This window comes from Silene latifolia, chromosome 8, assembly GCF_048544455.1.
Source record: "Silene latifolia isolate original U9 population chromosome 8, ASM4854445v1, whole genome shotgun sequence".
NCBI classification, from domain to species: domain Eukaryota; kingdom Viridiplantae; phylum Streptophyta; class Magnoliopsida; order Caryophyllales; family Caryophyllaceae; genus Silene; species Silene latifolia.
Genome location: NC_133533.1, coordinates 12096084 through 12119877, shown reverse-complemented (window position 1 = coordinate 12119877; position 23794 = coordinate 12096084). Strand labels below are relative to the sequence as shown.

Genomic DNA, 23794 nt, shown 5'->3' with positions numbered 1-23794 from the left:
ATGCCAGTTTATCGTACATATAAGTTAAATTTATCTTTTTCAAAACTTTGTTATATCCAATGGTGTGTTTTTACTCTGTATATTAATGTTAATTGTTTTTAACATAAAACCGTCTTTAAGCTCGTGAAATACTCCGTGATTTATACGAGTATCTCCGTTTCTAATTTATATCTCCTATTCTAATGGGTACGGCTTAGGCCAATAAAGCGAACTCTAAATTCGAGGAAACCAACGTCGATTCCCAGATGAAGACTTCGACACAACTCACAATCGCCATGGTCTAAACTCGGTTGCACATAAACTGTTGGGGAAACTATCGAACCTCTGTAACTCAAATCACATTGTAACAAGAAAATTTTCGTACTATATACCATGAGGTAACAGTTATTCTTATTTAAGGCTGTCTTACACAACAATTATGTAAAACAGAACTATTTTAACGCAGTTCATTATAATTGTTAGCAAGAAAAGATTACCCTGGTAGTTGGCGAGTCACTTGGAAATGTCGACACATGTTTTATAAATTCAAGCTCCTCTGCCTCCTTTAATCGATGTTTCTTAGGGACGATTACCAATTTGTCCAAGACAGTTGCGCTTTTGAGCAAGGCTTCTATTAGTTGAAGCTGACTCTTCCAACATATCCCATAACAATGCACGGTAATAGTCTTGAGTTGTGGCAGCACAGAAGGAGAAGAAAGTTCGTCTTTTTGAAAATCGATTCTGGCTTCAAAATCCTGATATTAAATACGTAACAGAAAAGAGAGACCGTTAATTTAACTAGGCAAATGAATCATCGATCTATATAACTCACACATTTCCTATTAGAAAAAAGGATTGTACGTCAATATACTACCTCACACCTAATGAGTTTTTGTGTATTTTTTTTTTTTTTTTGAGTTATATAGAGTGTATAAATTACATTTTAATCAAATTTTTCTGAGTTTATATGTAATTTTTTTGAGTTATAATGTAACTTTTTTATATTAATATTTAAGTAAATCAACTCAAAAACTTTATAATAAAACTCAAAATTTTTAAACTAAAAGTCAAAAACTATAGTATCTAATATACTACATCAGATGTATAATCCACTTACTGATTTCCTATATGAAACGATCTTAGAGAAAACTTTTACAAAGTAGGTACTAAATACACTTGCCTTTGTGGTGTATATAATGAGTTCTTCCAAGTATTTTGAACTTCTCATCAAATGACGAATGCCTAAGAAGCAGCTTTCACATAAGTCGTACAATTCAAGAACTATTTGCTTCAATCGATTTTGTAAACACTGCTTCTGCAATTTTTGTAATGCATGTAGGCATAGCTGAAATTGAAGGAAGTAGAAATTAATAATCTCAATGATATCTCAATCAACTCCGTATAGCATCAATCCTTCTAATAAACAGTCATGAAAGATTAGTAGAAAGTACGGAATTTTTTGGATAACAGGGGTTATTTAGCAAACTAATTAGGAATTTAGGGTCCGTGTTAAACTATTTTGGACAAATGGGTTCACGTCTATCACTTTTGTAGTACCTTGCAAGTTTTAGAAAAATATGTTCGTGAAGCCGCTAAGGTTCTAGCAGCTCCTCCTGAGTTGAGATCACCTATCCCACATTTGTGTCTCATCTTATATCCCACTATCTTAATCTTGTGACACATCATGCTTCAAACAATAAAAATAGGGATGATTTATATTTAAGTGATGATGTGTCGTATTGAGAAGCAATGGGACACAAAATGAGACAGAGGATATGGACTGCTCATTTTGTCATCTTTCACATGTACTTTAAACATGCAACTTGGAGTACAAAGTACCCACCAATTTTTTTTGCAATTGGTACTACAAAAATATGGTAGGGATATAAGCCGCTAGGGACCTTGACGATTTCACATAAAAACTGGAAAATAAAATAAAAGTGATGATATAGACCCATCTGACCAAAATAGTTTGAAACGGAATCTAAATCCCTAATTAATTTGCTAAATAACCCCTGTTATCCAAAAATAATCGAAAGTACGAGTATTTGGCAGTAAGAAACTAACATAATCCTGAATTCCTTAACGTACCTTGAAAGCATAGCCTGACAGTCGCAAAACTTGAACACCTTGAAACTTTTCCATGAACAACATATTATTCATTGAACGTAGAATATCGGGACAAGTAAGATCACGAACAGAGGAAATAATATCAATGATGTCTTGTCCGCGAACACTAGTTTGCAAATGCAAAGTTTCAAGATTAGGGAAATCAAATGACTCGGTAACAAGTAGACGAAAATCATCAATGTTAGAAATAGAATCAAACGGCCTTTTCATCGGAAATAAGTTGACAATAACCAGTTTCTGTAAGGACGGACATCCAGATATAAAGGTTTGGAAATTTTTATTAGTCATACTAACATGGTTAAGTGACAACTTCTTTAGCGATCCCAACTTGATTTGAATTTCTCCCTTGATTCTGCAATAATCGAGATTAAGTGTAACAAGAGAATCACTCGTGAGCCTAGGTAAAATTGTATTATAAGTAGGAGTATAGTTCGATAAATCAGATAATTTGATTTCCTTGGCTTGTCTACCAAACGCAAACCTAAACCACATTCTTATATCGCCAGCAACCTCGTCTCGTTGAGCATTAGAGTAGAACTTTACACAAAGATGGAATCTATCAATGGAGAGGCTCTGGTGAAGCATCAAAACGTGGCGGACGAAATAACAGAACCACCCAAGCTGATTGGTAGTGCTGGTTTTTTGGTATTCAGTCATGTCAATGTTAATAGTAGGAATCAAGGTCCAAAGGTTTCCGAATCGTCGAAGTAAAACGGTTCTAACAGCATCAATAATAGGCATGCAGGAAAGAATGTGCACAACCACATCATCTGGCAATTTACTTAACCTATCTCGGGCGGAATCATCCTCTGAAGAACTTGTATGCTTTTTGGGCGTCATTTACAATTGATTACCTGATAAGAATTTGCTTTATACGAACTCTTGTTTAAGATACCTTACATAAGAATTTACCTGCTGATAAGAGGGTTCCTTAACTTCCTTTGATACAGCTCCTCATATATTCTTTCGAAAAAACCCTAATCACATCTTATATTTAATACTTCAGCCGTTTCAATTATTTGTTATCTCTAATTAAAATAAAGTACACGAATAATAAAAACGTAAATAAATAACTCGAACGGTGAAAGTATCATATTTAACCAATTTTCTTAGAGGTATTAATACTTATAGTCCCTCGTAAAGGAATAAGGTATGTTCTTTCTAACTTAATTTTAGCTCATTCAGTTCAAATTAGTTCTATTTAGTTCAGTTCAATTCCAGCCGAAAAAGATAGGGCCTATATACCCACCTCCCCCTAAATAACATATTACCTCCTAAAGATTATTCCCACCTCTTCTTTCCGTCCTCCACAACCACCATTAACCGTTAATCTCCTCCCATTTATTATTCTTGTTTAGCGTCCATTACTCCAATAGTAATTATAAGTCTACAATCAGTCAATCATAGGGGTGTTAATGAGACGAGACAGCTCGCGAGTAACTCGAGATCGGCTCGGTCAAATATTGGCTCGTGCAAGCTTGACCCGGGCCCGGGCTCGGCTCGAGAGCTTAACGTGTCAAGCCGGACAAACACTGGCTCGATTCGAAAAGTTCGCGAGCGGCTCGAACTTGTGTGATTAGATAAGATATTGCTCATATGTTATAAAATTATAATTATTTTATCATGATTATATATTTGTATTCACACATATCAAATGTTCCACTGATTTGTCAAATATTTTTACATATATAACCTTCGAGCCTCCTTATTGAAAATATCGGAAGAAAAACAATCAAAAAATTAGCAATTATATATAGGCTCGATTTGAGCTCGAGCTAGCTCAATTAAAGCTCGCAAGCTTGATAACGAACACATTTTTTTCAAGCTCGTGTAAGCTCGAGTTTGATTCTTGAGTACAAGGCGAGCAAGGCCAAGCTTGGGCTTGGCTCGGCTCGTTAACACCCACCATATTTAGCTATGGAACATATACAAATCGACGATCAGTAGTATGGAACATATGCAGTGCACGATAAAGACTTGAATGGCTTAATATTTGGTTAGGATATGGAACATACTCCGTATAAAAGTCACAATCCGTGGTCAAGGAATGAAATCTACTACGATATTGAGTTGAAATTGCAAACTTTCTATGGTCAAGGAACGCTACCAAATCATAAAAGTGCCTCCAAATGCTGGACTTGGTACTCCTAGGTCTGCCTATTCAATATGGAACATCTCAAAAGAGTTTTTTAAGTGCGTTGTTAGAGAAGATTTGTACGAGAATTCGAATTTCGTCTTGGAAAAACGTCCTCCTGTGGGCAGCTGCTGGTAGAAAGTTACCCTTATTTCTTCTGTACAGTCTTCACTTTCATTTATTCGCTATTCAAGCTCCTTTGCCTCCCCTAATCGATGTTTCATGGGGACGATTAATAATTTGTCCAAGACAGTTGCGCTTTTGAGCAAGGCTTCTATTAGTTGAAGCTGATTCTTCCAACATATCCCTTGGCAATGCACGGTAATGGTCTTGACCTGTGGCAGCACATCAGGAGAAGAAACTTCGTCTTCTTGCAAATCGATTCTGGCTTTAAAATCCTGATATTCGATAACAGAAAAGAGAGACCGTTAATTTAACTAGGCAAATTAATCATCGATCTATGTCTTAGGTAAAACTTTTACGAAGTAGGTACGAATTAAATACACTTGCCTTTGTGGTGTATATAGTGATGTCTTCCAAGTATTTTGAACTTCTCACCAAATTACGAAAGCCTGAGAGGCAGACTTCACAGAAGTTGTCCAATTCAAGATCTATACGTTTCCATCGATTTTGTAACAGCTGCACATTTGGTATGGTGAGGAGAAATAGCTGAAATCGAAGGAAAAACGACATTAATAATCTCAATTGACTCGATATACAAGAATTAGCAGATTAACTTAATTCCTTAGATCAGTTGGCACAATGATCAGCGTTAGACAGTGCTCGAAAGGAGGCCAAAAAAAAAAAGAAGCATTACCTTGGAAGCATTTCGTGACAGTCGCAAAACTTCGACACCTTGAAACTTTCCAATCAACAAAAAATTATTCATTGTACTTACGGGATTATCACGCGTGGTAAGATATTTGATGTAGATATCATAACGAACAGAGGAAATATCAGTGATGTCTAGACGGCGAATATCAAATCTCAAATAAGTGTACAAAGTTTCAAGGTTAGGGAAATTAAGCGACATCATAAGAACTAGACGTGAATTGTCAATGTTAGGAACAGAGACAATCGGCTTTGTCAACGACAATAAGTCGACAATAACCAGTTTTTGTAAAGAAGGACTTCCAGATATAAAGCTTTGGAAACTCTCATTGCTCATTCTAACATGGTTAAGTGACAACTTCTTTAGGTGTTAGAAGCGTGAGGCAGAGAAGAGAAACAATGAGAAGAGAAACGTATGTTGTTTAGAGCAATTTACAAAATTCGCTAAAGAATGAGGCGTACCTGAGGGAGATGACGGAGTTTCGGGTGAGGCAGGAGAGGATGGACTGTTAATGGAGCTAAGAACATACCCTTGTAAACGCGAATTCGGAAATTTGACACGAAACCCGCGACCCACAGGGGTAGGCGAATCAGTAGCAGTAGAAGGAGCCGTAGTAGCATCCGAGGGAGGACTGGATGACGGTGTTGCGGTGGGGGTGGACCGTGGTGTGACAGGGGCATCGTCCTCGGCTGCGGTTGCGGGAGTGTCAGGCTGTGCATTAGAAATTGGGTCTTCATCATAGACAGGGGGATCAATGGAAACAGGGGAAATATCCATGTCTTCATTAGAAAAAGTATGAAATAAAGCCTCATGGAAAATGACATCCCGTGACACGAAAATATTGCCGGTCTCAATATCGTAAACTTTCCAACCCTTTTTATTGTGTGGGTAGCCGAGAAAAATGCACTTCCGACTGCGGGGTTCAAATTTATCGCCCCGAGATTGTTGATTATGGGTATAACAAACGCAACCGAAGACCCGCATATTTTGATAGGACGGAGAAGAGCCAAATAAAACTTCATAAGGTGTTTTATGTGCAAGTAATTTAGAAGGAGTGCGATTAATAAGATAGGCAGCTGTAAGAACGCATTCTCCCCAAAACTTCTTCGGAAGTTGACCCTGAAAGAGTAAGGCTCGGGCGACATTAAGTATATGCCGATGCTTACGTTCGACTCGCCCATTTTGTTGGGGTGTGCCAACGCAAGCAGTTTGGAACTGAATACCTTGTTGTAAAAAATAGTCGGCCATGTGATTGAACTCCGTGCCATTATCACTCCGCACCACCTTCACCTGTTTCGAAAATTGAGTACGGACCATAGATAAAAATTGCATAAAGACACTAGTAACTTCGGTCTTAGCAAGCAGTAAATAGACCCAAACTGAACGGGAACAATCATCCACAATGGTAAGGAAATACTTAGCACCACATGTAGAAAGAGCACGATACGGCCCCCAAAGATCGCAATGAATTAAATTAAAAATATCGTCTGCAATATTCTCACTTAAATTAAAACTAGCACGAGTTTGTTTTGCTCGGTGGCACACATCACACACCAATTGTTTATTAACTGAAAAAGAATTAGCCATGGGTAAAAATTGAACCGCATTTCCTCCCGGATGACCAAGGCGTTGATGCCAGAGCTCAAACGACCCAGATGTGGCTATCGTATTCACCACAGCCGAACCCATTGAAGACAGAAAAAACAGTCCATCCCGAAGCTCACCAACTCCAATCATCTTCCTCGAGCAACGGTCCTGTATAAGACATTGATCTTTCGTAAATTGCAATAAATAGTCATAATCAGCTGTTAACTGAGAAACAGAAATTAAGTGACAGGCCAAATTAGGAACAAGTAAAACCCGACGCAAGATAATATTGTCGGAGACGCGCACTGTTCCCATTTGAGAAGCCATAATCCGCTTCCCGTTAGGGAGTCCCACGGCACGAGGTGGTATCACCATACTATCCGTAAATAAGGAGAGATCACCTGTGACATGATTAGAAGCACCGGTATCTATAATCCAATTAACGCACGTACCGGATAATCGATCGGAAGGAATAGCATGAAGAGCATTAGCATGGACCTGACCGTCAGAACTTGAGCCTGCACCGGAGCCTGAGCCTCTACCCGAGCCCGAACTCATGCCGACACCAGCCCCATTACCCGAACCCTTCTTGCTGCGACGTAATTCAATCAAAGTGCGAGGCCGACTTCCCCACCAATCCGGAAAATTACCACTTTTAATAAAGCACGAGCTAAGGTCATGACCATGTATATCACAGTGAGAGCAAAATAATTTACGTCGCGCAGCCTTTTCTTTGTCACGTATGGCCTTCCATTCATCGGGGGTACGGGTAGCAGTAGGAACCGCATAAGCCATGACATCAGAGACGTCGGCAGGGGTGTCAGCTTGTAACAAACGCTCGGCTTGAAGAGCCGAGTGATAGCCACGGTTAAGGGTGGGGAGTGGGTCGAGTTGAAATTGTTGATTACGGAGATTGCCATACAAACTACGGTCGAGGCCCATAAAGAATTGATGTAATCGTTCATTATCAAGTCGCTTTATCGCTTTACCAGCGATATCACAAGTGCATTTGCCACATTCGCAGGCAAACGGAGGTTCATGGAGGGAGAGCGCATCCCATAGCGATTTCAATTTACCATAGTATTGAGTGACAGACATACCTTTAGTTTGTCGACATTCTCCAAGTTCGGTTTTCAAGGAATGAACAGACGTACCGTCAACAACAGCAAAACGCTCCTCTAAATCGCTCCACATAGCCGCGGCATCCTCCACGTAGGGCACGCTTTCGAGGACGGACGGGTCTATAGTTGCCCGTAACCAGGAAACAATCGTGCAGTGGACGACCTCCCATTGCCCTAATAATGATTCGTCAGTCGGTTTCTTAATGGATCCGTCACAGAACCCAAATTTTCGACGCGATTTTAACGACATACGCATCGACCGACTCCAATTATCATAGTTGCGATGATTTAAGAGAACAGTAGACAATTTGAGGCTGGGTAAGTCACCCGAACCGAGATAAAAAGGGGATAAAGGATCAATTTTTGAGACGGAATTATCCGTCAATGGAACACCTCCGTCAGACATGACAAGGAGGAAAAAAAATGGGTATTTTTGTAGTTTTTAGGGTTTAAACTTGGCTCGATACCATGTTAGAAGCGTGAGGCAGAGAAGAGAAACAATGAGAAGAGAAACGTATGTTGTGTTTTATTCAATATGCCAAGGGTATTTATAATACACATATAATAAGGTAACCATAATTTGTTACCATATTCTTTGCCTATGATCAAGGAACAAATCACTAAAATAGGGGCAACAATATTGTGTGTAACTGATCACAATATTCTTGCCTAATATTAGGGATCCCAACTTGACTTGAATTTCTCCCTCGATTCTGCAATAATCGAGATTAAGTGTAACAAGAAAATCACTCGTGAGCCTAGGAAAAATCATAACGTAATTAGCAATTTAGCATCATAGTTGGATACTTGGATAGATCAGATAATCTCATTTCTTTGGCTTGTCTACCAAATGCAAACCTAGACCACATTCTTATATCGTCAGCAACCTCCTCTCGTTGGGCATTAGAGTAGAACTTTACACAAAGATGAAATCTATCAATGGAGCGATTTTGGTGAAGCATCAAAACGTGGCGGACGAAATAACAGAACCACCCAAGCTGATTGGTAGTGCTGGTTTTTTGGTATTCACTCATGTCAATGTTAATAGTAGGAATCCAGGTCCAAAGGTTTCCGAATCGTTTTAGTAAAACAGTTCTAACAGCATCGATAATAGGCATGCACGAAAGAATGTGCAGAACGACATCATCTGGCAGTTTACTCAACCTGTCTCGGTCGGAATCGTCCTCTGAAGAACTTTTATGCTTTTGGGGGCTTGATTTCATCATTTACAAGTGATTACCTGATAATAGTATATGGTAGAATCACAAATTCTTATTTACATCCGTTCTAAACAAATAATTTACAATGATAATATAAAACTATCCAAATCAACACTTTTTGGGGAGTGATGGTGCACACCACCCAAGACTCATTGTTCGTTTAAAGACTAATTCTCCTATGAGACGATATTCATGTTTAAATGTAAAACAAAAACTGAAAAAAAAAAAAAAAAGTGATTAAAGTTTTCGTTTTACACAAACTCTTACAAAATAATAATTTGTGTTTTAGTTGTATATGCTGCCATGAATTATACATCAAAATTAAGGATGACAACGGTGAAATTTACCTTATGAAAAGAAGGGTTCCTTAATTTCCTTGGATATCGCTTCTATGATCCCGTTTATTCTAAAAACCCTACTCCCTCCGTCTAATTATTTGCATTTGATTAAAGTACTTCTCATCTCACAAAGAATAAAATAGGCAACAAATAATTGAAATAAATCGAGTGTTTTTTTGGTAATCTTGAGACAAATGGAGTGTCGTTTAACATCATGTTTAACCCAATTATATTGAGTGGGGATCCTCTGTCCATTTGGTATCCCTATGTGTGTGTCACTCCAATCATCTTCTTGTTAGTCATACTTCCGTCACATAGCTTTCCTTAATATCATTGTAATCTTTATTTTCCTTAATTGTATTCTTTCCAATCTTTGTAATTACCTTAGTTTATTTGATAGGTTTAAGGTAAATATTATTAGCTAGCTTTCTTGTGATTCAATTCATTGTAATAGTATATAAGGACATGTTTGTATTCATTGAAGATTATCAAATAATAATTAACCTTCTTCAAAACCTTACATGGTATCAATTGCCTTCCGATCCACATAAAATCCAACCGTCCTTTGCCCAACCTTCGCTATGTCGAGCAACACCATCAAAAACATCCACGAACCGAGTGTTCCACTCTATCTTGTCAATCTCTCTATGGTTGACAAACTCACTCCATTAACGTTCATACAATGGCAAGATCAAGTTGCATCGTTCCTCACCGGTTACGACCTACTTAAATACCTCGACGGAACCCACCCATGCCCACCCGACACCATCTCCGCTCCCACAGACACCGACAAATCCGCCGTCACCACCAACCCTGCATTTCACACTTGGAAACGTCAAGACCAACTTATCAAAGGTGCCCTCCTTGGCACCTTAACACCCGAAACCCATGCCCTTGTTATGCGTGCACCAACCTCTCATGATGTATGGACCGTTCTCACCAACACCTATGCTAAATCCACCCGTGGCCACATCCTACAAGTCAAAGACCGCCTCAAATCCATCACCAAAGAATCAACCCAATCCATCACAGACTATATGCACTCCATAAAATCTTGCACCGACAAACTCGCAATCTTAGGCAAGCCAATGGATAACGAAGATATCATTGCTGAAATTATTCGTGGCTTAGACTACGAAACCTACAAACCAATTATCGATGCCATTAACGCACGTGATGACCCAATTTCCTTCGACACCCTCCATGAAAAACTGATTAACTTTGACCTCACCCAAAAGAACCTCGCCAAACCCACTCCCTTTCCCGCTTCCGCCCATCCTGCTCAAACCCAACCTGCTCACCAAGCCCACGCTGCTCGAGTTTACACCCGTCCCTACACTCCCAACCACAATCGTGCCTCCACCTCCGCTAACCCACCTCCTTCCACGGATAACTACACCCCTGCCCCGTTTAAAGGCAAGTGCCAATATTGTCGCGCAATAGGCCATGTCATATCCAGCTGTTACAAGTTCAAACGCGACTATCCCGATGTGGTTTTTCCACCATCCTCTGCCTTCCCACCTCGCCAAAACCGTCAATCACCCCAAGCTCACACAGCCACCACGCATCCCACCTCACCTGCTGCCTCTCGCCCCTGGCTTGTTGACAGCGGTGCTACCCATCACATTACAAATGATCTCGAAAACCTTGCTCTACACGCACCGTATGATGGCAGTGATGAACTCGTTATTGGCGATGGGTCTGCCTTGCCTATCTCTCGCATAGGTTCGTTTCATATACCACTCTCCTCCGCCTCTAATTTATCTTTTACAAACGTTTTATTTGTTCCCGCAATTTCTCGTAATATTTTGTCTGTTTCACAATTTTGCCTTGACAACCATGCTTATTTCGAATTTTCACAAACTTCTTTTTCTATAAAGGACTCTCAAACGCATCGGATTCTAATAAGCGGGCCGTCTAATGGTGGAGTCTATGAATGGCACCCTCCTCAAACGCTCGCTTACACTAGCCGTCTCTCCAAAGACTATGGTTGGCATCATCGTCTTGGACACCCTTCGGCGAAAATATTACGTTATTTAATTTCAAAGTTTTCTATTTCAGTTCCTAGTTCATTAGTGGATTTTTGTAACTCTTGTCATATACACAAGATCCATAAGTTGGAATTTTCTACTTCTACGATACAATCTAAAGCACCATTGGATTTGATTTTTACCGATGTATGGTCATCTCCAGTTGTTTCCTATGATAATTTCAAATATTATATTCTATTTGTTGATAATTTTACAAAGTATATTTGGCTATATCCGTTGAAATTAAAATCCGATGCTACCACCGTTTTTGTTCGATTTCAAAAACTAGTTGAAAATTTTTTTAAACGACCAATTTTGCAAAAATTTTCTGATAATGGAGGAGAGTACATTAAAATGGCTCACACACTCAATGACGATGGCATCACACATCTTACGACCCCTCCTCACACCCCCGAATTAAACGGGTATGCCGAACGTCGACATCGTCACATTTTTGAAACCGGTATGTCTCTCTTGGCTCATGCTCGTTTACCTGCAACGTTTTGGACTCATGCGTTCTCCACCGCTGTTTACCTCATAAACAGACTACCCACCCCCACATTAACAAACTCATCTCCCTACTCTACCCTATTCGGTACCCAACCCAATTACGCAAAACTTCGAAGTTTCGGGTGCCTTTGTTACCCGTGGCTCCGACCATATACGTCTCATAAATTAGAACCACGGTCCAAACCTTGTGTCTTTGTCGGATACTCGCCCACCCAAAGCGCCTTTTATTGCCTTGACCCAACATCACACAAAATTTTTGTCTCTCGACATGTCAAGTTTGTCGAATCCTGTTTTCCATACCCTGACATTGTCCGTACCCAAACAACCACCACTACCTCCCCTGTATCCACTTCCCCCTGGTTCTATGAACCCGTCCCTACCCTCTCCGCTGCCCCCACCTCAATCCCTACCTCCTCACCGCCCAACACTACCCCCCCTACCTCTCCTCGACAACCCCCGAACACACCCACCTCCCCTGTTACCCAATCCCCAACTTCCCCTGTTCCTCAACCTATCTCGACACCCCCTGCAACCACCTCTGGCCCTGCCACCACGCCACCACCTCCACAACCACCACCTCCACCTCCCCCACGTGCTACCACTCGCCTATCCAACAACATTCGAAAACCAAACCCTAAATATGCCAAGACTGCCACACTGCTCCCTCCTTCCCGTCTTCCAAACACCACGAAGCAAGCTTTGGTTGACCCGTTATGGCGTGATGCAATGATCTCTGAATTCAATGCCTTGCAAAAGAACGAAACATGGACACTGGTTCCCTCTAACCCGGCCTACAATTTAATTGGTTGTAAATGGATTTATCGAATCAAATATAACCCTGACAACACGATTGACAAATATAAAGCTCGACTTGTTGCAAAAGGATTTCTTCAACGCCCTGGTATTGATTATTCCGAGACGTTTAGTCCGGTTGTCAAACCTGCCACGGTACGTACTCTGTTGTCTATTGCTCTCACTAAGGGTTGGTGTCTTCGCCAACTCGACATTAACAACGCTTTCCTTAATGGCACTCTATTTGATGAAGTTTATATGGCACAACCACCGGGATTCACTGATCCCGAACACCCCACTTATGTATGTAAGCTCACCAAAGCTTTATACGGTCTTAAACAGGCTCCACGTGCCTGGTACACGACACTCAAGCAGCATCTTATTGGCCTCGGTTTTGTGGCTTCCCTTGCTGACCCGTCATTGTTTCTATACACGACACAGTCGCACACCCTTTATTTATTAGTCTATGTCGATGATATTATCATCACTGGCTCCAATTCGTCTCGTGTGTCTTCCTTTATCGAGTCTCTTGCCACACGTTTCTCATTAAAAGACTTAGGCACGTTGTCATATTTTTTAGGAGTCGAGGTCACCCCCAACCCCAATGGTCTTCTTTTGACACAATCCAAATATATCCATGACTTATTGCACAATCATAAAATGATCGAGTCAAAACCAGCTAGCACACCTCTAGCTGCAAACCCTCCTCTTCATCTTGATGGGAGTCCTGAAATTACCAATCCCACCGACTATTGGGCTATACTTGGTAGTCTACAATATCTCTCTTTTACTCGTCCCGACATTGCGTTTGCTGTCAACAAATTGGCCCAGTTTATGCAGCATCCCACCGAGCTCCATTGGAGTGCTCTTAAACGACTACTTCGTTACTTAAATGGCACGTCCCATGTTGGTTTACAACTCTATCGTTCATCCCCATCTCGTCTTCATGCCTATTGTGATGCTGACTTTGCTGGGGACCGCGATTCTTTTGTTTCTACGACTGGCTTCATCACTTATCTTGGTCGCAATGCTATATCTTGGGCGTCCAAGAAACAGCGCGCTTTAGCATGCTCGTCTACTGAGGCCGAATTCCGGGCTGTCGCTACCACTTCCGCTGAACTCACTTGGCTACATTCTTTACTTACTGAACTTCGTGTTCCATTTTCTACACCACCGGTTATCTATTGTGATAATCTTAGTGCTACTCATTATTCTGCTAATCCCGTTTTTCATTCTCGAATGAAACATTTGGCTCTTGCATTTCATTTTGTCCGTGAGCAAGTACAACAAGGTACACTTCGTGTTCAACACATTTCTGGGACTGATCAACTCGTCGATGCTCTTACAAAGCCGTTGCCCCGTCCTCGTTTCGAGTCTCTGTTATCCAAGATCGGTCTTTCCTTTGGGTCGTCCGTCTTGCGGGGGCGTGTTAGTCATACTTCCGTCACATAGCTTTCCTTAATATCATTGTAATCTTTATTTTCCTTAATTGTATTCTTTCCAATCTTTGTAATTACCTTAGTTTATTTGATAGGTTTAAGGTAAATATTATTAGCTAGCTTTCTTGTGATTCAATTCATTGTAATAGTATATAAGGACATGTTTGTATTCATTGAAGATTATCAATAATATTTAACCTTCTTCAAAACCTTACACTTCTAACACATCAACAAATTAATATAATTATTGCAATATTTTATTTTGTAACAAGTGATGTGTCAAAAGGTGAGTGGAGTGGCACACACAATGGAACATATAAGTGGGACAGAGGATCCTTACTGAATTATATTAGTGGTGAACTGGTGATGATGACTACCGATTTTTTTTTTTTTTTTTTTGATAACGAGCTATCTTTGGTGTGCATTGAATAGGGGTGACAGGCTTGAAGTGTAGAAAGCATAGCCCAGGCCAATTTACTCCACAAGATTGCTGTTGGTGAGGCTTGAACCTGAGACTCCTGGAAGTACTTTTATATTTAAAAAAGGCGGGAAAGTGGCAATTTACCCCTTAATTTTGTTCAATGGTGAAATTAGGCCCCTTAACTCTCAATTGTAACAATCAAGCCCCATAACTTTAACAAAAAGTGAAATTTAGGCTCTGTTTGGCAAAACTACTTGAAAAGGTAGCTGAAACCTGAAAAGGTAGCTGAAAACTGAAAACCTAACTGAAACCTGAAAAGGTAACTGATAAGGTAGCTGAAAATTAGGAGCTGATAAGATAACTGCTTATATAAAAATGTGTTTGACAAACTAGCTGAAAAGGTAGCTGATTTTGCTAAAATGACGTAAAAGGATATGAAAATTATTTAATATTATAGAATAAAGGGGTACAAAATGGAAAATAAGTCATTTCAGGTACCTGATTTCTCAAATGCTACCTGAGGTAGCATTTCATTTCAGGTACCTTATTTGACCAAATAAGCTACTTGACAAACACTTTCAAAAAAATCAGGTAGCTGAAATTTTGGTCAAATAAGCTACTTTGGTCAAATAAGCTACCTGAAGTGTCCACTAGTAGAAAAAGTGTTATTGACATCGCCACAAAGACATCAGTTTTAGTTGAAACGATGTAAATGATCATAAATAACATCGATTCTTACAAAAACCGATGTAAAATATGTATAGGTTTTCTTACTAACATCGGTTAATTTTATAAAACGATGTACATGAATATTTGTGCCATCGGTTTATCATAAACGATGTAAAAGGGGGTATCATTAACATTGGTTTTCAGTGACCGATGTACAAGCTTTCTTAATTATTAACTGACCCTCATCTTCACTACCCTTCAATTTCTCATATAACATGTTGCCCTCATCCCCGCCTCTTCATTCTACCTCTCGCTATCACCTTCATCCTCAACCACCAAAGCGTCACAGTCAACCACCACCGACATCACCACACTACACCACCACAGACGCGCACACCATTAATACCACCCTCATCGCATTCTTGCCCAACTACTTGCTATCATCACTATCGCTGTTGTCATTTCATTTCTGCAAATCGCTCGCCATTTCTACGATTAGGGTTTCGATTTAATGAGTTTCTACATTTCTGGTATTCATTTCTTCTTCTCTTTCTCCCTTTTCTGGGAAATATGTCTTCCCCTTTCTCTAAATTAGGGTTTCCATTTCAACTTATTTGCATTTTAATTTCCGTTATTTCTGCAATTCTCCTCATTTTAAGACTTCTGCATGTTATTGATAATTCTCTAATGATTCTGGATTATGTTAGAGAACAATATTAATTAGGGTTTACTAATCTCCAATTTCCCATTAATATATTCCACCAAATGATGTTACCTTCGATTATCGATTTTTGCCGGCTATTTGCCTCCATGCTAAAACTCAAACGACTACATCCTCACTCGACTATTATTTCTCTCTATTCGTAACTCGAGTTATCGGGTACCCGATCTCATTCTCATTCCATGGCTATACTCACTAATTGTTACTGCACGTCGGCTGTGTTGATTTTGGGTATTCTCTCCTTGCCAAGTCCATTAAGCTTGGATATCCCTTTGAGTCTAATTTAGTTTTTTTTTTTTATCTTATTTTTATTTTTTGATATTTCACTATTATAGAGGTAAGATTTATCACTATATTCTTGTACTGTCTCTTCAGGTAGTATGCTTCAAGTTTGAGAGGCAGTCATTCCAGGTCAGTTGAGTATATCTTAGATACTATTGGTAAGTAATGTCTAGTCTACAAATCTACCTGGGTAAATTAAGTTGAGCTTTTGAATTTCAGATTTTTGTTTTAACAAGCAATGATTGTAGTATATTGATTTTATGGTCGAAATACGTCATGCTACAGTATGTCATCCTTCATTAATGAGTGTATGTCGTGCTACTGCAATATTTTCGATATAAGTTACAGTATTTAGTGCTTCATTACTGAGAGTATGTGATTACTTGGCACATGTTTTTTGTCGACTGCACTTATTAGTCATGTTTAGGCGTAACAGGGGTAGCATTGGTTGTCTGAGAGCTAAATGGGGGTAACATTTAGTTAAGTAGAAGTCTAGTGAGCTTTTTACATGACATTATATCTCCTATGAAGCAATGTCAGTGTACTGTACTTCGAGTAATTGAGTTTTAACTGAATATATGGCAGTTTTCTAAATGGCATGCCACTAGTACATCAGACTGAAGGCAGCTAGAGCAAGGTCATGAAAAATGTGAATCAAGTTAAACATCCTTGGGTTGAAAGGGTCAATTTAAACGAAATTGTCTGAGTCACTACCCAGCAACTTAAGACCGCGTAGAACATGGCTTTCGACATTCCAAACTGTAACAATATAACTTTTTCATCAACGTCGTTTCTCCCAATCCTTTCGAGGCTGAATTCAGGAACAAATAAATCTGCTAATGCTAGCTTTAGTTTTCCTGCTTGTTGGGTTTTGAAGATGAAGAATTTGTGTATATGAATGAAAATGTATACTTGACATGATATATTGTGGGGGCAGTGGTGATTTACATTCCGAAATTTCTTCATTTAGCTTTATGTTGCATTAGTAACAATCTTGTGTTCTAGTGCTTTTACTCAATATATGCTAGCTTCACTTCTCAATATATGCCTCGGTGATGCAGTATTATTTCACTCTTGTTTTAGTCTTTCATTTTTTTTTAGTCTTGTCATTTTTTTCATTTTTCAGTCTTGCTGTTGTCTTTCATTGTTTCAGTATTGAAACTGTTTCAGACCTTCATTTTTCAGTCTTGCTTTATTCTTTCATTGTTTAGGGCATTGAATTTTTTTAGCCTTTCATTTTTTTTTTGATGCAACATTGTTTTAGACCTTTTTTTTTCCGACTATATTTCTCATCTTTTTTTAAGCGTATTTCCTATTTACTGAAATGATATTGTAAAATTTGACTACACAATGACATTGTTTTCTGTTGAACTACAGTATTGTAAAATTAAAACGATGATTGACATTCTGCTGCTTCTGTTGGTCTGTCTTTGTGCAGAAAAAGGGAAGAATCTGGAGGAATTTTTTCTGTCTACTTCAGGTTTGCTTTTTGCGTTTTGCTGAAATTTTAGTTTTTTGTTTAATGTTTCAGTTTGTATCCTTCCCGTGTCTTTTTTCCCTCAAAATAATGCTAGGAAAACCAGATTGAAACATGATCATTATCAAAATGATGCCCGCTTATGATCGTATTTCCTCAGTTGGAAAAGGCATAGAATCACCACTTCACAAAATAGCCGATAATGATGAATTACTGATATAGTGATATAGTGATATGACAATATGGCATTGAGAAGGATTTAGGTCAAATTGAGATTCATTAGGTCGTAAATCTGAATCTCACGGTATCCTTGCGATAACTCTTCATAGCATTCTGCATTATGAAATCTCCAAAAAAAACTCAGAAACTTGAATTCCATGATTTCACACATGTCGTGTTTTCTTTGCTTGCTTGTTCTTACTTTTGGCTAGCTGTAAAGGCGCTGTCTCCACTGCTGAGTCCTGGACAAGAATATAAGAACTACTCTTAACTGTAGTTTGCAGATCAGGCCTTCAGTTTTATTTTTGTACAAAATCCCTGGATTCGACTGCATGAATTTAGTATTTGTTGTGAGTGTGCAGGCTCTGTAGCAGCATCAGCAGCGCCTATGTCTTCATTTCATAATAAAAGTATTTTTTGGAGTTTCGGCGTAACAAATTAGGTAATGTTTATTAGACTTTCGGGCTCATCTTTGTGTGTCTCTTTCTTATCGAAAAGTGTCTAAATAGAGGTTTGATGTGTTCTCTTTTCTGGATGCTGTGAAGCAGATCTTTTAACTGGTGGAGACTTGTATGCTGTAAGTTGTGATTTAATCATTGATACGTCTACAATTAACATTTTTAGAGCGCTCATAGCCATTTTGTTGTTGTTGTTGTATCATTTCCTGGACTTGTTAATGTAGATTATAGTATTTTGAACCTTATTACTGTTTGGGCGTATCTCGTCACTGGAAGCATGTCTGGAGGAGATATTCTGTGCTGGGATCCTCAAACTCTAAAGCCTCTAGGAAACCCACTTGTAGTATCACCATCACCATTTTTATGTTTTGATAAACTTAAAAAAGGTATCTCGATTTATTTTGTATAAATGTAGTGCTCGAGCAAAAGCAACCTGATTGTCCTTGTTGGCTGTCTACTTACTCTTGATTTTGTATAAATGTAGTGCCCTCAACAGCCGCAGAGTTATGAGTGCGGTTATTATGTTATGAAGTGGATGCATGATATTACTGTACGTTACGCATCATCAGAGGACGACATAGTAAAGGTAGCTTGATCTATTGTCTCGAACTGTTTGAATTTTTATGTATAGATATTGTTCGTATAGAATGTCTATGTGTAGATATTGTTCGTATTTTCTAAGTGTGGCCTAATAATCCTTGTTCTTGTATGTAGTGTGTTTCAGGTTCGCAAATGACAATTGAACAAATGAACGAGGTTCGAGAGCTTTGGTCGCTTTATTGTGGAAAGAACGTCTAGAGTATGTATGATTTAGATTTCTAGAAATTGTAATTGAAAATACAGATTTTGCGTCGTAGAAGCTTGTAGTGTACATTTTAAATTATTTTGAATGGACGGAATTGTATACGCTATGATATTTTTTTGGTATAATAAATATGTAGTTGTGTTTAAAATTGTTGGACGGAATGAGATGCAGGGTTGTTATTTTTATATTGATTCATTTTGCAGGCCCCTAACAGTGTAAAAATTTACAAATAGCTTAAGAGTAAATCGTCATTCTGAATCATACTACATCAGTTTCATACATCAGTTTCAGACAAAACGATGTAAAATGCCATTTACATTACATCAGTTTCAAACAAAAACCGATGTAATTGAGACACTATTAACATCGCTTTTCGCCTATAACCGATGTTAATAATATACTATTTACATCGGTTTTAGACCAAAACCGATGTAATTGAGACACTATTAACATCGCTTTTCACCTATAACCGATGTTAATAATATACTATTTACATCGGTTTTAGACCAAAACCGATGTAATTGAAACACTAGTAACATCGCTTTTACCCATAATCGATGTTAATTTTATACTATTCACATCGGTTCTGAAACCGATGTTTAGCTAAAATACTAAATACGTCGCCCCCAGAAACATCGCCACAAAAGCGATGTAAATAGGGTAAAATAACCGATGTCAATGAGACTTTTTCTACTAGTGGTCGTGCCAAACGGAGCCTTAGCCCTGATTTTTATTTTATACTTAAATTTCAAAAAAAAAATCATTTTATATTTATATTATACAACTAATAATACATAAAAATTACTAATTTAAACCTTATTAATTTATATAAGTTTAGTGTTATTCATCTAAAGAATAATTTTACATTCATCTATAATAAACAAAATAAAAATATGATAAAATTTTATGAACTATTATTATATTTAGAATAAATTGTCTAAAATTGTAAAATTATAAAAAAAATACTCGTTATTACAATTATAGATGGTATAAAATTTATAGGGTTATAAAATTAAATTTTATATTTGATTAATTGGATTATAAAACTAAATTTTGGCGGAATTTCATGAAAAATCAAACAATGGGGTTTAATTTCACATTTGACTAAAGTTAAGGGGCTTGATTGCTACAATTGAAATATAAGGGCCCTAATTTCACCATTGAACAAAGTTAAGGTGACAAATTGCCACTTTTGAAAAAAAAAGATTAACACAATTTTTACTCTCTTTTTAGAGTATTTATTCCCTTTATAATGTGATTTTATCTAAGAGAGTTTTTTTTTTCTTTTTTTTTTAAAGTCGTAAGAAGAGAGTTATTTATTTTTTTTTTTTTAACGAAACCTCTAAAGGAGGTTAAGGATTAACTATTAAATCGCATGAAGCAACGGTTACAATATTTGTAGGATAACTATTTAACCAAATTCTTCTACCAACTTGCCACGGTGCCAATCTAGCAAGTTCATAAGCTACCTTATTAAAGAGTTTTAGATAAGCGGAAACTCGACGTCAATGACTCACTGTAGATTTGTAGCTCTTATATAAGATTCAATTGATGCCGGTTTATCGTACATATAAGTTAAATTTATCTTTTTCAAAACTTTGTTATATCCAATGGTTCGTTTTTACTCTGTATATTAATGTTAATTGTTTTTAACATAAAACCGTCTTTAAGCTCGTGAAATACTCCGTTATTTATACGAGTATCTCCGTTTCTAATTTATATCTCCTATTCTAATGGCTGCGGCTTAGGCCAATATAGCAATCTATCAACAGCCAATTTTGTAAGGATCAAGGATGTGGCGAAATGGCACACACCTAGTGTCCTTGGGAGGAACGGGTCCATGTCCTCCCAACATTTGAGAAAGGGGACACTTGGTATTAAAAATTTAGGTTCGAGTGTCTTCACCTTGAGAATCATCGCCATGGTCTAAATTGGGTTGCACATAACTGCAACCAATACCACTGTGAAAAACTGTCGTGGAAACTATCGAACCTCTGTAACTCAAATCACATTCTAACAACAAAACTTTCATACTATATACCATGAGGTAACAGTTATTCTTATGTAAGGCAGTCTTACACAACAATTACGTAAAACAAACCTATTTTAACGCAGTTCATTATAATTGTCAGCAAGCAAAGATTATCCTGGTAGTTGGCGAGACACTTGGAAAGCTCGACACATGTTTAATAAATTCAAGCTCCTCTGCATCCTTTAATCGATGTTTCATAGGGACGATTACCAATTTGTCCAAGACAATTGCACTTTTGAGCAAGGCTTCTATTAGTTGAAGCTGACTCTTCCAACATATCCCATAACAATGCACGGTAATAGTCTTGAGTTGTGGCAGCACAGAAGGACAAGAAAGTTCGTCTTTTTGCAAATCGATACTGGCTTCAAAATCCTGATATTAGATACGTAACAGAAAAGAGAGACCGTTAATTTAATTAGGTACTAAAACAATCTTAAATAAAACTTTTACGAAATAGGTACTAAATACACTCGCCTTTGTGGTGTATATAATGAGTTCTTCCAAGTATTTTGAGCTTCTCATCAAATGACGAATGCCTAAGAAGCAGCTTTCACATAAGTCGTACAATTCAAGAACTATTTGCTTCAATCGATTTTGTAAACACTGCTTCTGCAATTTTTGTAATGCAAGTAGGCATAGCTGAAATTGAAGGAAGTAGAAATTAATAATCTCAATGATATCTCAATCAACTCCGTATAGCATCAATCCTTCTAATAAACAGTCATGAAAGCATTAGTAGAAAGTACGGATTTTTTTGGATAACAGGGGTTATTTAGCAAACTAATTTAGGGATTTAGCAGTAAGTAGATCATACATTTGATGTACTACCATCAAATGTGTAGTTTTTGAGTATTATAATAAAAAAATTGAGTTTTGTTTTAAAAATTACGAGTTTTATTATAAAGTTTCTGAGTTCATTCACTTAAACATTAATCACAAAAAATTACAATAAAACTCAAAAACATTATATTTAAGCTTAGTTAAATTTGAGTTTTGACGGAAAAAAAATTAAAATCTACTTATAAACTTTAATAAACTCGAAAAAAATAAATATGCTCAAAAACAAAAAAGGTTTGAGGTAATAAGCTCAGAAAAAATACACAAATGCCCAAAAAAATTAAAATATGAGGTACTACATCTGATGTATGTTCCTTTTTCTCGAGATTTAGGGTTCGTTTCAAACTATTTTGGACAAATGAATTCACGTCTATCACTTTTATTTTTTATTTTTCCATTTTTTTATGTGAAGCCGCTAAGTTCCCTAGCACCTTATATATATCCATACTATTTTGTAGTACCTTGCAAGTTTTAGAAAAATATCAAACATGTGAAGTCGCTAAGGTCTCTAGCAGCTCCACATTTTGTCATCTTTCACATGTACTTTAAGCATGCAACTTGAAGTACAAAGTACCCACCAAAAATCTTTGCAGTTGGTACTACAAAAATGATAGGGATATAAGCTGCTAGGGACCTTAGCGATTTCACATAAAAACTGAAAAATAAAATAAAAGTGATGACGCGGATCCATTTGACTAAAAAATAGTTTAAAACGGACCCTAAATCCCTAATTAATTTGCTAAATAATCCCATTATCCAAAAATAATCGAAACTAACATAATCCTGAATTCCTTAGGTCAGGTGCTCGAAACGTATACCTTGGAAGCATAGCCTGACAGTCGCAAAACTTGAACACCTTGAAACTTTTCCATGAACAACATATTATTCATTGAACGTAGAGGATCGAGACAAGTAAGATCACGAACAGAGGAAATAATATCAATGATGTTTAGTCCGCAAACACTAGTTTGCAAATGCAAAGTTTCAAGATTAGGGAAATCAAATGACTCGGTAACAAGTAGACGAAAATTATCAATGTTAGAAATAGAATCAAATGGCTTTTTCATCGGAAATAAGTTGACAATAACTATTTTCTGTAATGAAGGACATCCAGATATAAAGGTTTGGAAATTTTTATTAGTCATACTAACATGGTTAAGTGACAACTTCTTTAGCGATCCCAACTTGACTTGAATTTCTCCCTTGATTCTGCAATAATCGAGATTAAGTGTAACAAGAGAATCGCTCGTGAGCCTAGGTAAAATTGTATTGTAAGTAGGAGTATAGTTCGATAGATCACATAATTTGATTTCCTTGGCTTGTCTACCAAATGCAAACCTAAACCACATTCTTATATCGCCAGCAACCTCGTCTCGTTGGGCATTAGAGTAGAACTTTACACAAAGATGGAATCTATCAATGGAGAGGCTTTGGTGAAGCATCAAAACATGGCGGACAAAATAACAGAACCACCCAAGCTGATTGGTAGTGCTTGTTTTTTGGTATTCAGTCATGTCAATGTTAATAGTAGGAATCAAGGTCCAAAGGTTTCCGAATCGTCGAAGTAAAACAGTTCTAACAGCATCGATAATAGGCATGCAGGAAAGAATGCGCACAACTAAATCATCTGGCAATTTACTTAACCTATCTTGGTCGGAATCATCCTCTGAAGAACTTGTATGCTTTTGGGGCGTCATTTACAATTGATTACCTGATAAGAATTTGCTTTATACGAACTCTTGTTTAAGATACCTTACATAA

The 23794-nt window shown here is 37.7% G+C and overlaps 5 protein-coding genes across 5 annotated transcripts; all 5 read right to left on the bottom strand.

The window, feature by feature from the left end:
• Nucleotides 1-264: 264 nt before the first annotated feature.
• LOC141594687 (F-box/LRR-repeat protein At5g02910-like) lies at nt 265-2949 on the bottom strand. The gene is made up of 4 exons (XM_074414685.1): nt 2071-2949; nt 1097-1324; nt 477-734; nt 265-324 (listed from the first exon to the last, which is right to left on the bottom strand). Exons 1-4 carry the CDS (start codon nt 2947-2949, stop codon nt 265-267), a joined length of 1425 nt encoding a protein of 474 aa, XP_074270786.1.
• A 1479-nt stretch (nt 2950-4428) lies between these two features.
• LOC141594686 (uncharacterized) lies at nt 4429-5852 on the bottom strand. The gene is made up of 4 exons (XM_074414683.1): nt 5605-5852; nt 5061-5412; nt 4754-4912; nt 4429-4641 (listed from the first exon to the last, which is right to left on the bottom strand). Exons 1-4 carry the CDS (start codon nt 5850-5852, stop codon nt 4429-4431), a joined length of 972 nt encoding a protein of 323 aa, XP_074270784.1.
• A 669-nt stretch (nt 5853-6521) lies between these two features.
• On the bottom strand, nt 6522-8312 carry LOC141594122 (uncharacterized). Its single transcript, XM_074414314.1, has 2 exons — nt 7115-8312; nt 6522-6830 (listed from the first exon to the last, which is right to left on the bottom strand). The coding sequence occupies exons 1-2, from the start codon at nt 8187-8189 to the stop codon at nt 6796-6798; spliced, it is 1110 nt and encodes a 369-aa protein (XP_074270415.1). The 5' UTR covers nt 8190-8312; the 3' UTR covers nt 6522-6795.
• Nucleotides 8313-8562: 250 nt separating this feature from the next.
• Nucleotides 8563-9006, bottom strand: LOC141594685 (F-box/FBD/LRR-repeat protein At5g56420-like). Its single transcript, XM_074414682.1, has one exon. The coding sequence runs from the start codon at nt 9004-9006 to the stop codon at nt 8563-8565; it is 444 nt and encodes a 147-aa protein (XP_074270783.1).
• A 12286-nt stretch (nt 9007-21292) lies between these two features.
• LOC141594683 (putative F-box/LRR-repeat protein At5g02930) lies at nt 21293-23730 on the bottom strand. The gene is made up of 3 exons (XM_074414681.1): nt 22852-23730; nt 21671-21835; nt 21293-21568 (listed from the first exon to the last, which is right to left on the bottom strand). The coding sequence occupies exons 1-3, from the start codon at nt 23728-23730 to the stop codon at nt 21293-21295; spliced, it is 1320 nt and encodes a 439-aa protein (XP_074270782.1).
• Between the last annotated feature and the right edge of the window lie 64 nt (nt 23731-23794).

Bases quoted from the DNA above. Each gene is read 5' to 3' on its own strand.
- LOC141594687 (XM_074414685.1), bottom strand. From the start codon at position 2,949: ATGACGCCCAAAAAGCATACAAGTTCTTCAGAGGATGATTCCGCCCGA. The intron at 1,325-2,070 runs GTACGTTAAGGA...CTTCAATTTCAG, and splicing joins TGTCAGGCTATGCTTTCAAG to CTATGCCTACATGCATTACA. The intron at 735-1,096 runs GTAAGTGGATTA...ATTTAATATCAG, and splicing joins TCGTTTCATATAGGAAATCA to GATTTTGAAGCCAGAATCGA.
- LOC141594683 (XM_074414681.1), bottom strand. From the start codon at position 23,730: ATGACGCCCCAAAAGCATACAAGTTCTTCAGAGGATGATTCCGACCAA. The intron at 21,836-22,851 runs GTATACGTTTCG...CTTCAATTTCAG, and splicing joins TGTCAGGCTATGCTTCCAAG to CTATGCCTACTTGCATTACA. The intron at 21,569-21,670 runs GCGAGTGTATTT...ATCTAATATCAG, and splicing joins TCATTATATACACCACAAAG to GATTTTGAAGCCAGTATCGA.
- LOC141594122 (XM_074414314.1), bottom strand. From the start codon at position 8,189: ATGTCTGACGGAGGTGTTCCATTGACGGATAATTCCGTCTCAAAAATT. The intron at 6,831-7,114 runs GTACGTGCGTTA...TGTCTTATACAG, and splicing joins TCCTTCCGATCGATTATCCG to GACCGTTGCTCGAGGAAGAT.
- LOC141594686 (XM_074414683.1), bottom strand. From the start codon at position 5,852: ATGGATATTTCCCCTGTTTCCATTGATCCCCCTGTCTATGATGAAGAC. The intron at 5,413-5,604 runs GTATGTTCTTAG...TAACCATGTTAG, and splicing joins CCGAATTCGCGTTTACAAGG to AATGAGCAATGAGAGTTTCC. The intron at 4,913-5,060 runs GTAATGCTTCTT...CTTCGATTTCAG, and splicing joins TGTCACGAAATGCTTCCAAG to CTATTTCTCCTCACCATACC.
- LOC141594685 (XM_074414682.1), bottom strand. From the start codon at position 9,006: ATGAAATCAAGCCCCCAAAAGCATAAAAGTTCTTCAGAGGACGATTCC.